The sequence below is a fragment of the Macaca mulatta genome, chromosome 2 (genome assembly GCF_049350105.2).
Source record: "Macaca mulatta isolate MMU2019108-1 chromosome 2, T2T-MMU8v2.0, whole genome shotgun sequence".
NCBI classification, from domain to species: Eukaryota; Metazoa; Chordata; class Mammalia; order Primates; family Cercopithecidae; genus Macaca; species Macaca mulatta.
The window spans coordinates 150,466,460-150,482,836 of record NC_133407.1 but is presented as its reverse complement, the minus strand read 5'-3'; the positions used below and the strand labels follow the sequence as shown (position 1 = coordinate 150,482,836).

Sequence of the window (16,377 nt, the reverse complement as noted above, 5' to 3'; positions counted from 1 at the left end):
CATCCTCCTCCTCCCAGGTTCAAACAATTCTCCCACCTCAGCCTCCTGAGTAGCTGGGATTACAGGTGCGCACTACTACGCCAGGCTAATTTTTGTATTTTTAGCAGAGACGGGGTTTCACCATGCTGGCCAGGCTGGTCTCGAACTCCTGACCTCAAGTGATCTGCCTGCTTCGACTGGGATTACAGGTGTGAACCACTGCACCCAGCCCCCTCGTTTTTTTGTTTTTTGTTTTTTTTAATAAAGTTATAACATTAGGAGGGAAAAAACACTTTAAAAGTAGTTCTGTCAACTATTTTGGGGGCTGTAGGCCAGTCATTTAATCCATCTGAACCTCAGTTTCCTCTGCTGTGAAAGGGTGATACCCTCCCTGCCCTGTCCATCTCAGTTGTTATGGGGATTATGGAAAAAGTTATATGTAACGTTAACATAAGAAATTTAAATATCCAGCTAAAGTGTAAATGGACTTTATAAAACAATCTTTAAAAGAAACAAAGAAACTGTATATATATGGCTTATGCATCACTAGCACTTCGGGTTTCTGAAGCCCCAACGTGAAATTTCACGAAAGTTGCATTCCATGGAAGTTTGCTTCCATGATGAATTTTTTACTTTGTACTCAGCTCCTGAAAAAGAAACTTCCTGGGTTTTCTTTTTTCCTCCTACGGTTTTGCAGCGGCCGGGCTGCTTCCTGTCAAGAGCCACTCTGCCAAGGCCCCGTCTCTAGAGTCTCTCCCCCTCCCCTTTCTCTTTCTTTCCAACACTTGCTACATTGAGAGGCTGATCCTGTGCAGAAGCCCTCCCTGCCTCTGCCGCGCGGCGCAGTGAGCATGCTCGGCCTCCTGCGGGAAGAGGAAGCGGCCGCATAGGAGTCATGCCAAGCATAGCCCGCATGTCAGCGCTGCCGGCTTGCAGCGGGCTGTGAGCGGGGCCGGCGCCGCTTTGTCCTAGGAAACGGGCTGCGCGTTTCTCTTTTTCACTCTTTTCCATTTCCAGGAAGGACTTGTAAGGACTTCTGAAACGCTCTTTTCATACTCGATCGGGGATACAGTACATACACCGTCTACCAGTAAGCCCTTGAAGGGTTTCGTGTGAGCTCGATTTTTTGTGCCTGGGTTTTTTTTTTTTTTAAACTTTTGCATACTTTGTTTTCATAGTCTGAGGCTGGGCCTCTGCCTTTGTGAAGTTGAAGAGCCAGGATTCATTTTTGAAACTTAACTCTTTTGGGGCGAAAGCAAAGAGCTGGTTTTCTTTGCTAGCCCAATAAATGCTATTTATGAAGATGGACCTGTTGAACTATCAGTACTTGGACAAGATGAACAACAATATCGGCATTCTGTGCTATGAAGGTAGATGTCCTGCTGTAGAATTACTGCCCGTTGCTCTTCCCGGCCACTCCTCCTCAGTGTGCTGGGTGCCTGCCTTCTAAGCCCTGCTGTCCTTCTCGGGGCTGTAGGGCGCTTGAAAGGCCGGCGTTTCTTAGATTCGGTTCGGCACCGAGTGTGTTCGAATCTCAGGCTGCGGGGGGCGGTGGAGGGGGCTGGACGGGGAGGCGGTGAAGTAGAAACCCTTCAAAGTTTGTTTTATGCTTGCAACGTACTCGCGCCTTACATTTTTAACTCTTTAAAATGTATGTCTTTTTGATTTCCGTTAATGTTGTCTTTAGGGGAAGGACTTGTAGGACGCCGGTAAAAGTTGAGCCTCTGTTTGGGGGAGGGGCTGGTAAGGATTGCACCGTCTACTGTACCCCGTTGTGGGCCACAGCGCCCTGCAGCTCACGGAGGGGGAGCCAAAGTTACAGCGAGTTTCTGTGCTCGCGAGTGAGTGTCCCAAACAGCGGAGAATGTCGCTCTCCCGCGTGGGGCTGGAAGGGCACCGTGTCAGCGAGCACAGGCCGGCTCTTTGTCTCGCTGGCGCTTCCTGTGCAGCCCGGGGAGCGCTGACATTGGGGGGTGTTCCTCGCGCTCTGCTCCCTGTGGGAGCGATTACACAACACCCCGACCCCCAGCCTGCCCTGAAAAAGAGAAAGCCGCGCTCAATTCTAATTTATTACCTCCTACTGCCCGCGAGGTGCTTCCCCCACTGTCTTGTATTTCAAGCTGTCTCTGGTAGCAGTAAGAGAAAAATCAATTTCTTAAGCGGTTGGAACATCCTCTACGTGCGATTTGAAAAAGTGGCAATGGCCTGGGTCTGCCGCCGAGAGGCATCTCCGGGGGAGTTCGGCCTGGCAGGAAGTGTATTTTTTGTTGTAACCACACACACATCCGGGACTCTTCTCTTTCTCATTCAGCAGAAGCAGTTTCCATTTTTTCTCCAATGATACACGGGACATTTCTCTTGAAAAAGAAAACAGTTACAAAAACTTGGGAGGGTAATTCACTTGTAATTTTTAGTCTAAAAACTTCAGGCCTGTTTCCTAATCAGTTGAAAACTTACCCTTTCAAGAATATTTTTCCCCTTCAAGGAAAAAAAAAAACCCTCATTCGTGTTGTTTTTTAAAACTCTATGGATAAGGATCTCATATTTAACGTTTCTTAAAAAGGGTATTTGTTTTTCTTTACTCCTACTAGTTCTTGCTATGAGAATTTTAGTGAATTGCTTTCTTTGCATCTGATGTATTAAGTAACATCTTGCTTCTGAACTCACTTTAAAAAGGTAGACGACTTTAGAAAGCCATAAGCAGCCATTGCTGGGCTTGTTTCCTGTGACATTCACACATTGCAGTCAGGGTTTTGTTTTTGTTGTTTTTTTTTAACCATCCCCCACTTCCCCCAACAAGAAAGAGAAACTTTTGAGGCAATTTCTGTTGTATTGTCTTTGCCAACAAGTAATATGATATTTTAAAAACAAAACATAATGGCCTAAGAGAGAAATATAAGATTGTAGGGAAATTGATACCAGATACCAGATTAATTTTTCCTGTCTCCGATTGGTGAGGACCAGCTTATGGACAGCCAGCCCAGGACGAGTTGTTGTGTAGCACGCAACACACAGGAAACTAGAGTGCTCTGCCCTCTTCTCTTCTCTTTTCTCTTCTCTTCTCTTCTCTTCTCCCTCGGTATTTGGGAGGAAGAAACTTTGATTTTGAAAGTTGAGTAGCTATATGGGATAATGGACTAAAGTCTGTTTGGTTTAAACATCTGCTCCTCTTTTCCTTATTATGAGAGTTAACATTATTTTAACACCAGAATAAATACAGAGGAAATGAAGGAAAGCACAGCAAAATTTGAGTGGTGTTTATAGTGAATTGTTGATGTCCTAGTGGTTTTCTCAGTGTAAACACTGCACACATCTGGTCTGAACTCCAGAGGGTGTTTTGAAGATGGGCATAAATCATACAGGGGATTTTTTCGTAAGAAACGTTGGAAAGATTATGGTTCTTTTAAATCCAACACTTGGACTTGGAGAATATTCGTTTTAAACGTATCAGCTCCCCAGCATTCCAGGGAAGTTGTTTGGAAAATGGAATGTACTGTTGGTAGGCAACATTTGATTTCATTTAGGGCACAGTCAAGTTTTATGCCCCTTAAGAATAAGGGACAAATTAATTTTTTGACATTTTGGTTTTAAAAATTAAGATGCGGGTGGTTAATTATTCTTACCAGCTAAATTATACCATGTTCCTTAGTTGTATGAGACACAGCTCTACCCAAAACTAAACCATGTGTCTGGGTTTTTTTTTTTTTTTGAGACGAAGTCTTACTTTTGTCCCCCAAGCTGGAGTGCAATGGCGTGATCTCAGCTCACTGCAACCTCTGCCTCCCGGGTTCAAGTGATTCTCCTGCCTCAGCCTCCTGAGTAGCTGGGATTACAGGTGCCTGCCACCACGCCCGGCCCATTTTTGTATTTTTAGTAGAGATGGGTTTCACCATGTTGGCCAGGCTGGTTTCGAACTCCTGACCTCAGGTGATCCGCCCGCCTCAGCCTCCCAAAGTGCTGGAATTACAGGCGTGAGCCACTGCCCTCAGCCTGTGCCATCTTTCTTAAATCTCTCTTGTGACTTAATACGCAAATAGATCTTTTTAGCTGTTTACCAATAAAGCATACAAGGTCCTCCTTCCTGACTGACTCCATATTGCTTAGATGTAGACTCCCTCCTTGGTAACTGCTTCCTGGCTCCTGCCCTCCGCCATAGTTGTCTGCAAGAATAATTGAAAAGAGAATAAAGGGAAAAAGTAACCACAATTAGCAGGTTTCGGGTGGGAGAAGGAGAAGTTAGGCAGAGGGCCGGAAGAATCGAAGTCTAGCTAACTTCTGGGAGCTAACTAATTACCTTCACTAATGATGAGCAGATGAGCAGAACTGTGCTTGTGCTAATGTGTTCAGAACCTCATGGCTTATTACTACCATACTCAGCAATTAACCACTGCATCATTCATCACCCCACTGAATGCTCAAATGATACCCACTTGAAGCCCAGTTTTGCCTCTGTCTCCATGAAAAGGTCATAGGCCAACCCCAGCCCTCATTTTTTTCCCCTCCTCTGAACACCTGAGAACACCTTGCTGAACTGGCGAAAGCCTCATGAAGGCAAAGCATTCTCTCTTGGTGACCGTTGCATCCCTGAATCCTAGCACAGGGTCTGAGTGGGCTCTCAGGAAGTGGCTTAGAATGAAGACTGACTCAAAAAAAATCAGCGCAATCTCTCAATGGCAGCTGTAGTTGCTACTGTATAATTTAACACTTGATTATATACTGCCTTGTATTCTCTAATTATCTAATTATTGCAGAGCTATCCAGGGCCTCAGACATCATCTAATACCTTTGCCTCGTTTTCGCCAAGGAAAGTGAGGCTCAGAGAGGTAAACTCTTTTTCAGAAAGTTTATTTAGTTTAGAAAGTTTGTGGCAGGATTGAATTGAGTTTTGACTCTTCTATGAATCTCCTATGCCGTACTGCCTCTCCAGAATTATTTCATGTCTTTTTTTTTTGAGACAGAGTCTTGCTCTGTTGCCTAGACTAGAGTGCAGTGGCGCCATCTCCACTCACTGCAACCTCTGCCTCCCAGGTTCTAGTGATTCTCCTGCCTCAGCCTCCCTAGTAGCTGGGATTACAGGTGCCCTGCACCATGACCAGATAATTTTTGTATTTTTAGTAGAGACGGGGTTTCACCATGTTGGCCAGGCTGGTCTCAAACTCCTGACCTCAGGTGATCTGCCCGCCTTGGCCTCCCAAAGTGCTAGGATTACAGGCGTGAGCCACTGCGCCCGGCTTATTTCATGTCTTATCTCCTCATTAGCTCCGTGATGTTAGGGTCATGCCCTGTCCTGGGTGCCCTCACGGCCTAACACGGGGATAACACCCTGGATTACAGTGCACAGTCGAGCCTCTCCCGCTTCTCCTTGCTCTGAAGCCAGTTGCTGGTCCAAATTCCCAGGCTGTTGTGATGTTGGGGAAAGGGTAGATGAGACACCTCTGAGTGACCAGCCTCGCTGGAAGGTGCTCTTTGTGCTGCTCTGGCACTGGTCTTGATTTCCTTTTGTCTGCCTGTGCAGAGGAGGAGGCCTCCGTGGATGCCAGCCCCAGAGCCAGTCCCCAGGGAGCAGGGACAGGGATAGGGACAGGTTAGACTACGGGCTTTCCTCAAGATGGCTGTTGCTGCACTGACATCATCCCTGGGGCTGAGACCTGGGCTTGCCAAACGTGCCCTGGCTGGCTGGGGCTTTACACTGCTGGTAGCGATACTTTAATTATGGGTTAAGAGCCATTAGTGTGTAATTTGGTGGAAGAATTCTCTCCTTTTAATTTAATAGCGTGATTTATATTGGGAGAAAGTAGGAATACATTGCATCTGTGATCCTCTCAAAGCTTAAGAGCGAATTATTCCAACTTCACGTTTTAGAACGGTTCATTGTTTTAGACACAGTTACTCCTTGTTTCATCACAGGCAACTTTTAAATTAATTTTCTGGAATGGAAGGGAAGAGGCACATTGGAGAGTTGCTGAATTCAGGGAGACCCTGTGATCTTTTGTTTTCCGCCAGTCTAACCACCAGTGGTTGAGTGGAGTCCTGGCTTCATTGTTCTTTGTCTAATGAGCTCAGGCATCAGGAAACTTAGGAGGCTTGGGTAGGTGAAAAGGCCACAGCACAGGGCCATTTCATACCCTCTCCTGGTCCCCAGCCCTGCATATCAAGTGACGAGCTCTTGATCTGGGATGTGTTCTGAGGTAGAACATCTGTAACTGTTTTGCTGTGGAAAATCATTTTACTTTAGCTTTTTACTTGCAGGAAAGGGTAGGCAGTGGGGGTGGGTGGGGGCTAGGGAGGAAGAGGGAGACAGAGAGAAAGAAACTAGGAGGAGCTTGAGTAGTAAAACATGCCCAGGTGAGCCCAGGAGCTCTGCGAGAGAGCTGGCGTGGCTGGTGTCTTTCTCCTAATTACAGTTTGTGAAGTAAGGTGATTATACCCTCCTTCCTTCCAGCTCCCACCCTTGTTTCTCAACCCCCTTCTTGAAAGATTATTGTACTTGGCTGTTTCTCTCTTGGAGCCTACACTTGGCTCCTTCTGGAGGCCAGGTTTGTCTTCCTCCCTCCTTCCTTCCTTCCCTATTGTCTGCGTGGCCTTGTGTTCCTAGGGTGCCTGGATGTGTTGCTGTGAAGATTTTTTAAAACATGCGGTAAAGATAGAAAGCAATCCTCCTTGGCAAGTGAGGAGATTCCAGACTTCTCAGTATAGTTTAGTTCTCCCTGTGAGGATGTTGCAGAAAACTGGATTTTTTTCAGGAAGAAATTAGATCCAGATTTAGCACTTATGCATGTACACAAATATATAAAAACAGCTGGACCAGGGAATGTTTCTGGCGATCTTTGTCATCTCAAAGTATCTGACGTTTATTCAGTGGCGGTTTCTATTTAGTGGTATTTATTATTGCACATTTAAGCTCATGGCAACTATTTTTTAAGACTTACTCTGCAGCACATTTGTAGTCCAAAACAGGTTTCTCTCCATCTTTTATTTTTTAATGAACTCATGTGTCATTTTCCACCCCCTGACTTCTCAACAAAATCCTAACCATGACTGCTTATTTTTAAAAGCAGGGCCTGAAAATGATATTGCTTGCTTCATTTGCTCTCTTTTTTCCTTTCTGAATGTTACATGTTCTATAAGTTCGAAGGAATTATTTTTGTCACGTTGCTTTGCTGTCTTGCCTTTTTTTTGCATTTTTTTTTAATTCTGTAGATTGTTTTAATTTCAAGGTATGTATAGAACATGTTTTAATCCTATCAGTGTAAATCATGACTAGTTGAAAGAATGTTTATTTACTCTAAATAAAATAGAAAACCTATTAAAGGTCCTCTTTAATGTGTTGCTATGCATAGGGTCTTTCCAAACTCTTAACATTTCACTCTTTTGTTTGCAAAGTCTGTAAACATGACAAACTGAAATATATTTAGCAAGTGATTACAGAAAACTTAGTACTAGTACCATTTTGTTATCCCAAATCCATTCTGTTATTAAACATTTATGGAATGCCTATACTCTACTAAGGAATGTATTAGGGATCGATCTCTCATCATGTTTTATAACGAAATATACATACAGAAAAGTGCATAAAGACGTGTTTTCTGTGTTTAGAAAAATGAACAGCCGGGTGACTATGGCCAGGTCAAGAAATAATAAATTGCCCCTTCACAGGTATTATCTTTTGATCAGATCCCTCCCAACCCCAAGAGATCACCACAATTGTACCTTGCTTTTCTTTATACCTTTACTACCATGTGTATAATTCTAAACAAATTCTAGCTTTTTTTTTTTTTTTTTAACCCTGTATAATGGGATTCCTGTATGCCTTCTTTTGTATCTTTTTTTGTGAGATCTTTTAAAGTAGTACACACATCCTGAGAGGTTTTTTTTTTCCATGTGAAGCCAGTATATCTTCGAGTGTGAGAACTCTTGGCTGTGGGATATACAGACATTATATACAGATAATAAATGTCCCAGCCTCCTTTCTCATTCATCTGCAGCTCCACTGTTTATTAAACAGAGTTGGTGATACTTTGGGAAGAACTTTTTTTTTTCAGTTAGTATTTTGTTCACATTCTTCACCACCTGTTGAAGCCCTCCCATCATCCATGGTGTAATGGAAAATTAGGAGAAAATTCTGCACAGTTTTGGAGAATGCAACATGGGGGACACTTCTGGAGATAGATAGCTTACTTAGGGTCTGAACAGCGACTTTCTTTCTGCATTAATAAGCAATTTGCTTAAAGGCTGAGACGTGTTACAAGTCAACTTTGTTGCTGAGCCAGGTTTCTTTGGATCTTAATCCAGGGACTTTTGGATACATAGAAAAAGCTTAAATTGCTCCAGTATCCAAACAGTACCCTATATTGTATAGAGATGGCTGTTACAGAGCAGCACGTTTCTGAAACAATACTCTGCATTATGCACCATCTAAAATTGTGAATGAAAAAGAATTACTCATGTATTGCTCTTGATTTTTATTTTATATCTGTTTTGCATGAAAATAGTTGACTGTTAATTCTTCCTGGCTAATGATTTGATTTTAATAGAGTGAATTCCAGACTTTAATGGTTTGATGCAGATGTGCTCTGCCAAGCAATTTAGCAAAATTGTTTACACTACCCATAATCCAGCTGGAAGACTCTATACTTCTTCCCTGATAACAGTTAACAGAGTGATGAGTGCAAGTTTCTGGACATTTTCCCCTTTGAAAATAAACGCATCTTCCATTATGTGGCACACTACTATTAAAGTGACAAGAGATTAATGTAAAATTTTAGTTTAATGTCAGCCGTTTTGTTTTTTTTTTTATTTTCCCATTTTCTTCCATTCTTACTAGGCAAGTCTTTTTAAACTATTGTTTTTCTTATGAGCCACCGATAAGCTATTGGCTGACCCCAGAAAGAACCTTTGTTTTATTTTCATGCTGAAAAGTTATGACCTCTTTGCTAATGCTTAAAATCACCCATGAGAATGATCTGGTTCACTTTTTAAAGAATATGTAATAGCAGCTGTGCCAGGCTTTAAGTTCTACTGAGTAGAGGGTAAAGGGAATGGAAAATAGCTGTCATTCTCAGTAAACCTTATGTGCAGTTTTCTAGCACAGCTCTGCTGAATTCAAAATTCTGAGCAGTTACCACCAGTTTCTGGAGACCAGGCTGGGAGGCTTTTTTCTATTAGAGGCTTTGTACCAATAAAAGAGGGCTGATACTGGTAGGGGACAAGGTAAAGTTCCAGAACTCACAGTGGACATCAAGCATTGCGCTCTTGGTGTTTGATACAGTACATATAGTATTTGGTTCTATATTTTGTCCAATAAAGAGAGAGTGAGTAGGAGAGGACCTTCTTGTAGAGGTGGAAGAATCCGCGCTACATCTCCTTTAAGGAGAAACTAAAAGAACCACATGTTGCTTCCCTGCCTGGAAGCTCTTCTGAATTCATCACCGTTCATGTTCCTTCCTTCAGGGGCAATGAAGGCAGTTTGTTCTGTTGGTGCTCACAGATCTCTTTCTGTTCTGATACCCTCCTCTTCCTCTCCTGCTTCTTTCTCTTCATCATGTGCTCCTATACAAGTCTCTCCCAACTTTAAAACAAAAACAAACCCTTCCCTAAATCGTGTGTTTGTTCCAGGCATTAGACTGTATGTTCTTTGCCATCCACGTTATTGGAAGAAGGCCAACTCACCTCTGCTCCCTTTCTGCCCTTTCCTTCTTAATCTGCTGTCCTCTAATTTCTGCTCCGACAACTCATTTGAATTTGTTTCAGACACGGTCACTAAATGATATCCTAGTGGCAAGTTCAATCTTTTTTAGTCTTTACCTTAATCTCTTTATGCCATGCAGTACTGACTTTTTCCAGATTCTTAAATTCTTGCCTCCCTTTGCTCAAATACTGAGTCCTGGCCAGGGGTGGTTGCTCATGCCTGTAATCCCAGCACTTTGGGAGACTGAGGCAGGCAGATTGCTGAGCTCAGGAGTTTGAGACTAGCCTGGCCAATGTGGTGAAACCCCGTCTCTACTAAAAATATAAAAATTAGTCGAGCATGCTGGTGCGTGCCTGTAATCCCAGATGCTCGGGAGGCTAAGGCACTTGAACCCGGGGAGGCGGAGGTTGCAGTGAGCCGAGATCACTCCACCGCACTCTGGCCTGGGCAACACAGCATATGGTGAGCAACGCCAATCAACAGGGGCTTGATGGAGCTCCTGGGGGTGAGTAGGCGGGCATAAAAGGGTGATGCAGGCTGATGAGCACTAAAAACAAACTTTTGTCGCAGTTTGAGAATGGACTGGAAGGGAATAAGAGATGAAACAGTAATAGGAGAGGATGTGAACCTGTTGCACTGGCTTAGGCAAGAGATAGGGGCAAGCCAAATTCTGGCAGTGGCCACAGAGGAGAGCAGTGGATAGATGTATGAGATCCTTAGGGAGGAGCCTGGCAGGGCTTGGTGATGGATTGAACAGCGGATGAGGGAGAGGACATAGGAGACACTGAGGGTGCCTCCCAGGTTTCCAGCTTGTACAAGCGGATGGGTGGTGCTGCCATCTGCAGAGACAGGAAACACAGGAAGAGGACTAGGTTCTGGGGTGAGATCATAGGCTTAGCTTCGGCTGTGTTGAGTTTGAAGGCTCTTTGAGATTTCGAAGAAGAGAGAAAGATTAGAAAGTTGGGTATCTGGTTCTAGAGCTCAGGAGAGGCTGCTGCTGGAGATATTGGATAGAGAATACTTGAAGCTTTGGGTGAACGTGGTCACCTAGGGGCAAAGGGTAGAATAGGTTGAAGAGGTCCTAGGAACTCGTCTCTTACTAGGTCTCCGTTAGTTTTCCTCTTAATTGCTAAAATAATCTCTAAACTGCTGTCTGCCTCTAATCTCATCTCCTTCTAGGTTTGCATCTGTAATACTACCAGAATATCATTGCTTACCTCTTCAGCCTTACTTTCCATGTTCCCTCACACCCTGCAGTCCACATAACGTGAAACTGCTTCCTGCGAGTAAGCCTTTCTGCCTCTATCTGAAATCTCCCTGCTCCTTTCTCGTGGCTTCTGTTAGTCCCTCAAGGGCAAGGGCTTCTTCTGGAAAGTGACCCTCCTCTCCTCTGCCTTCTTTTCTTCTTCTTTTTTTTTTTTTAGACAGTGTCTTGCTCCGTTACCAGGCTGGAGTGCAGTGGTGTGATCTCGGCTCACTGCAACCTCTGCCTCCCAGGTTCAAGCGATTCTCCTGCTTCAGCCTCCTGAGTCGCTGGGACTACAGGTGCTTGCCACCACGCCCAGCTAATTTTTTGTATTTTTAGCAGAGATGGGGTTTCACCGTGTTGGCCAGGATGGTCCCGATCTCTTGACCTCGTGATCTGCCCGCCCCGGCCTCCCAAAGTACTGGGATTACAGGCACGAGCCACCGCTCCCTGCCCTCCTCTGCCTTCTTGGAGGGATTAGGTATTTGTATTTTCATGGCATGCTGGCATATTTCTGCCATGGAATTTATCTTGCTGTGTTACCTCCCTCCTCTGGCTTACTCTAATTTCTGGGAGGGCTAGGATTTTGTCTTGCAACTCCTCGTTCTTCACACCAGGCAAGTGTTGTCTCCTTATGAATGAATCTACTCCAGTGTCTTTTCACTAAAGATAAACATTGCAATTGTGTGACTAGCCCAAGGATACTCAGCTAGTTGGTGCTACAAGTGAGTTTCTTAATTCTTAGAATACTGTTCTTAGAGGCAGGAAAGATAGCTGGAAGAAGGAGGAATATTAGTAAGAGGGGAAGAGAGAAAGAAAAAATCTTTAGGACTTAGCTTCTGTAGGAAAACTTTTGAAGTTGGCTGCTTGATTACAGAGAGCTGCCCTTGTTCGTCTTGCTTTCTGGTTACTTGACTTTGGACAGTCTGCTAAATGAACTGATCACTGATGGGAAAATATTTAATACCCATTATGTGCCAGGAACTGTTTTATATGCTGGGGATATGGCTGCTAGCAAAACAGACAGCAAGATCCCTGACTTTATGGAGTGTATGTTTCAGCAGGGGAGACAGATGAGCAACAGGTAAATAAAGAAGATAATTACAGGTTATGAAGAGTCTTATGCCAGGTTGATGTCTGTTAGCTGATTTACTGTTCAGAGTGACTATATCCAAACATGAAAAGGAACTGCTTTTATTTTCAAACTTCAGAGTATAAATTTGAGAGGATGATTTATTTTCCCCATGGTCTTGTGAAGGATTTTATAGTACATTAAGGAAACCTGTAGAAAATTTCTTTGGAATCTTAGGAGTGTGGGATTTTTTTTTCCTTGGTCTGTTAACTATGGCCAGAGAGTCGGACTGCCTCACTCCATTGTATCTGTCACTATACTGGGAACTAGCATTTATTCAAGTATTATTAGCCTTTTTTAAAAAGAAAGATTAAATGGTTCGTCTTGAGTCTTAATAGGAATGAAATATATGCAAAATTTTTAAATTCAGTGAATTTTATTTTTATTTATTTATTTTTGAGACAGAGTGTTGCTCTGTCACCCAGGCTGGAGTGCAGTGGCACGATCTCAGCTCATTGCAACCTCCGCCTCCTGGGTTCAAGCCATTCTCCTGCCTCAGCTTCCCAAGTAGCTAGGACTACAGGTGTGTGCCACCACATACAGCTGATTTTTGTATTTTTAGTAAGACGGGGTTTCACTGTGTTGTCTGGACTGGTCTTGAACTCCTGACCTCAGGCGATCTGCCTGCCCAAAGTGCTGGGATGACAGGTGTGAGCCACTGCGCCCGGCCAAGTTCAGTGAATTTTAAAAGGCTTAAGAAATTGATGGATTAGTTGTATGTTCTGAAAATAAACCGGTCAGACCTAATGCTGCCCTGAATAGGACAGACACTACAGCACTCCAAGGGGGATTTCTGATTGTGAGCTCTGACCTCATGATAGTGGAGTACTTAGCGAGGGCTAGATAAAATGCAAACCTTGGGCTTAACTGGGATAATGGACTGGGGTTTTCCACCTGTTCTGTTTTCTTTCTTCCTTTATTTTTGTTGAGGCATAATTAATTATAATGAACTCCTAAGGGTATAGCTTCATGAATTTTTTCCCCTATGTTTTGTCAAACATAAAATTAGATCAAGTTAGATTTTTAAGTGTTTCCCATACGTACAAGAGGAGAGTTCATGGACTGGGAGATCTCAAACCCAAAAATGTCACAGTCTCGGTTTTACAGCAGTTACAGTGCAGTTTAGAGCATAAAGGAGGAATGATTTGACCTTTTTTGTGAATGGCTGTTATGTATATATCCTGAAGTCAGACAGCTGTTCAAGCTGATTTGTTGTTAGCTGATGGGTTTGATCCTTATCAAACCTTATTTTTGTCCTTATCTACTGATAAGGACAAAAACTCAGATTTGTGTTTCTTTTATATTTAGGTTTAGTGTTTGGGGAAATCAGGATGACTTAAGTTTTGGTTATGAGTGGTTGGCCTTAGGCTGTCTAAACTGTGGCCTCCATTATTCTGTATTTATTGTTAACAATCTTTTTGATTTGGGCTGACTACCCAGATCAAGAGGGAGAACATTCTTATCACCCCTGAGTCTCCTCGAGCTTCCTTACCAGTCATTACGCACATCCCCCAAAGAGAACCAGTGTTTTGGCTTCTGTAGTCATAGATTAGGTTGGCCTGGTCTTGAACGTCATATAAAGTAATTTGGATCCAGCTTCTTGTGCCGAACATACTGTTTCTGAGATTCATGCATGCTGCTGGAGTAGTTTGTTCTTTGGCATTGTCGTCTTACGAGTATACCACAATTTGCTTATCTCTTCTAAACTTGATGGATGATGTTTTGAGTTTCCGGTTTTGAACTGTAATGAATGAAGTTGCTCAGAATTTTTTATTGTGGTCAAGTATATATATAACATAAAACGTATTATTTTAACCATTTTAAGATGTACACTTCGTTGTATAGTCTCTGAATATTTTTATGCAAGCTTTTTGTAGACGTATGTGGTCATTTCTTTTGGGTAAATACTTAGGAGTAGAATTGCTGGATTATTGGGTATGTTTAACTTTTTAAGAAACTGCACAACTGTTTTCCAAAGTGGTTGTAACATCTTACTCTTCTACCAGCAGTGTATAAGCATTTCAGGAACTCTACATCTTTATTTATTTATTTTTTATTTTTGAGATGGAGTTTCACTCTTGTTGCCCAGACTGGAGTGTAGTGGTGTGATCTCGGCTCACTGCAACCTCCGCCTCCTGGGTTCAAGTGATTCTCCTCTCTCACCCTCCCCAGTAGCTGGGATTACAGGCGCCCGCCACCACGCCCGGCTAATTTTTTTGTATTTTTAGTAGAGGTGGGGGTCACACGATGTTGGACAGGCTGGTCTCGAACTCCTGACTTCAGGTGATCCACCTGCCTCGGCCTCCCAAAGTGCTGGGGTTACAGATATGAGCCACCACGCCTGGCCAGGAACTCTACATCTTTACCAATAATTGATATTGCCAGCTTTTAAAGTTTCAGTTCTGGTGGGGATTTATGGACAGTATTAAGGTGTTGCTCATTGTTAACTTGTAATTCATTACTTATGGGAATGCCTATCATGACACTGTTGATTGGTACTATGTGAAAAAAAGATATATTCCGTACTTTTGGCAAGTTTATCGTCTAAATTAGAGGTTGGAGTATGTATATTTCTTGCCTAATTTCATGGCAGAGTTAGTGATTTTGGTATTGTCAGGGGAGGGGTTGTTTTTCCAAATGGGTAAATCTAAGCCATGGAAACCAGCAGGCAGCCAGATTGAGGGATGTGAAAAAACACCAACGTGGCACAGAAGACTCTTTTTTGAGAACACTTTCCTTTAGCTTAGCGTAGCTTTGCTTTATTTCTTATTTGGTAGTGATTCATCCAACCACTGGCCTGTTAAAATAAAGCTCAAGGATTAAGCTCTCTTAGCTCCAATTTGATTTATCTTCTGGTTTGCCAACCATTCCCTCTTTAGATTCTTTTAGTTTTTCTCCCATTTGGAATGCCCTTTCTACTCCTTTCCAGCTTTGTGGATTTTTTTTTTTTTTTTTTTTTTTTTTTTTGAGATGGGTCTCGCTCTGTAGCCCAGGCTAGAGTGCAGCGATCTCAGCTCACTGCAACCTCCGCCTCTGCCTCCCATGTTCAAGTGATTCTCCTACCTCAGCCTCCTGAGTAGGTGGGATTACAGGCGCGTGCCACCACACCCGGCTAATTTTTTGTATTTTTAGTTTCACTGTGTTGGCCAGGCTGGTCTTGAACTCCTGATCTCAGGTGAACCACCCACCTCTGCCTCCCAAAGTGCTGGGTTTACAGGCATGAACCCCCAAGCCCCGCCCCAGCTATGTGGATTCTATGTATCTTTCAAGGTGTAGCCCAACCTCGTTTTATGAAACTTTACCTGGAAGATTTTATAGGCAGGAATTGCACCTTAACCCTTTTTTTTTTTTTAAATCTACGTGTTTTGGGAAGAATGTCTCTTCTTACTGTCTGCTTTTCTTTTTGAATACCAAAGAAATATAGAGAATTGTAGAAAATTTTAAAAACACAGACATGTATAAAGAATAGGAAAAGATTGGCCACACCCCAGAAAAAACCGTATTGCACTATTGATTTCAGTCTTTTGTCCTGAGTATATATAATTTAACACAACCAAAATCATAGTGTGCTTAAAATTTTATATTCTGAATTTTATTTTGTTCAGTATTGTGAAAATTGGCTGTGGTTTTGAAATTCTACAAAAAAATCATTGATGTCTGCTTATTATTCCTAAAGCTGTGGCATCATTTATGCAAACACCTCTCTGTAGTTGGTCATTAAGGGTATTTCCTATATTTGAAAGGTCTTAATGGATTATGGAAGTGCCTGTTGTACTGCATGCTAAATCAGCATACTTTCCCCAAACTCTTTGGCAATTGTTTGGTCCCAAGTAGTATCTCATATTTAAATTTAAAGTTATTAGCGGTGAGATTGATTTCTTTTTTTCTTTTTTTGAGACGGAGTCTTGCCCTGTGTCCCAGGCTGGAGTGCAGTGGCGCGATCTGGCGCCATTCTCCTGCCTCAGCCTCCCGAGTGGCTGGGACTACAGGCGCCCGCACCTCGCCCGGCTAATTTTTTGTATTTTTAGTAGAGACGGGGTTTCACCGTGTTAGCCAGGATGGTCTCGATCTCCTGACCTCGTAATCTGCCCGCCTTGGCCTCCCAAAGTGCTGGGATTACAGGTGTGAGCAACCGCACCCGGCCGAGATTGATTAATTTTTTAATGCTTATTGACTTTTCTTTTTTGGGAAAACATTTAAACTTTTTTTGATAAATTTATTTTTTAGTCGACACACTGTGTCTATTTCTAGAGTACAATTTGATGTTTCTTTTCTTTTTTTGTTTGAGACCGAGTTTCATCTTGTTGCTCAGGCTGGAGTACAATGGCACGA

At 43.0% G+C, this 16,377-nt stretch overlaps 1 protein-coding gene and 1 long non-coding RNA gene across 5 annotated transcripts in view; one reads left to right on the top strand and one right to left on the bottom strand.

Annotated features, from left to right (window-relative positions):
• Nucleotides 1-16,377, top strand: part of VGLL4 (vestigial like family member 4) — a 164,326-nt gene that overhangs the window by 76,128 nt on the left and 71,821 nt on the right. The window contains 1 exon segment of one of the 4 annotated variants that reach the window (NM_001194848.3): nucleotides 875-1,349. The exons of the other annotated variants lie outside the window; for them this stretch is intronic. Within the exon segment in view, the coding sequence (NP_001181777.1) occupies nucleotides 1,268-1,349 (82 nt within the window). The 5' untranslated portion in view covers nucleotides 875-1,267. 4 annotated transcript variants of the gene reach the window in all.
• Nucleotides 11,639-15,246, bottom strand: LOC144339293 (uncharacterized). The gene is made up of 2 exons (XR_013414188.1): nucleotides 15,077-15,246; nucleotides 11,639-12,507 (listed from the first exon to the last, which is right to left on the bottom strand). It is a non-coding gene; the product is annotated as an uncharacterized LOC144339293 (long non-coding RNA).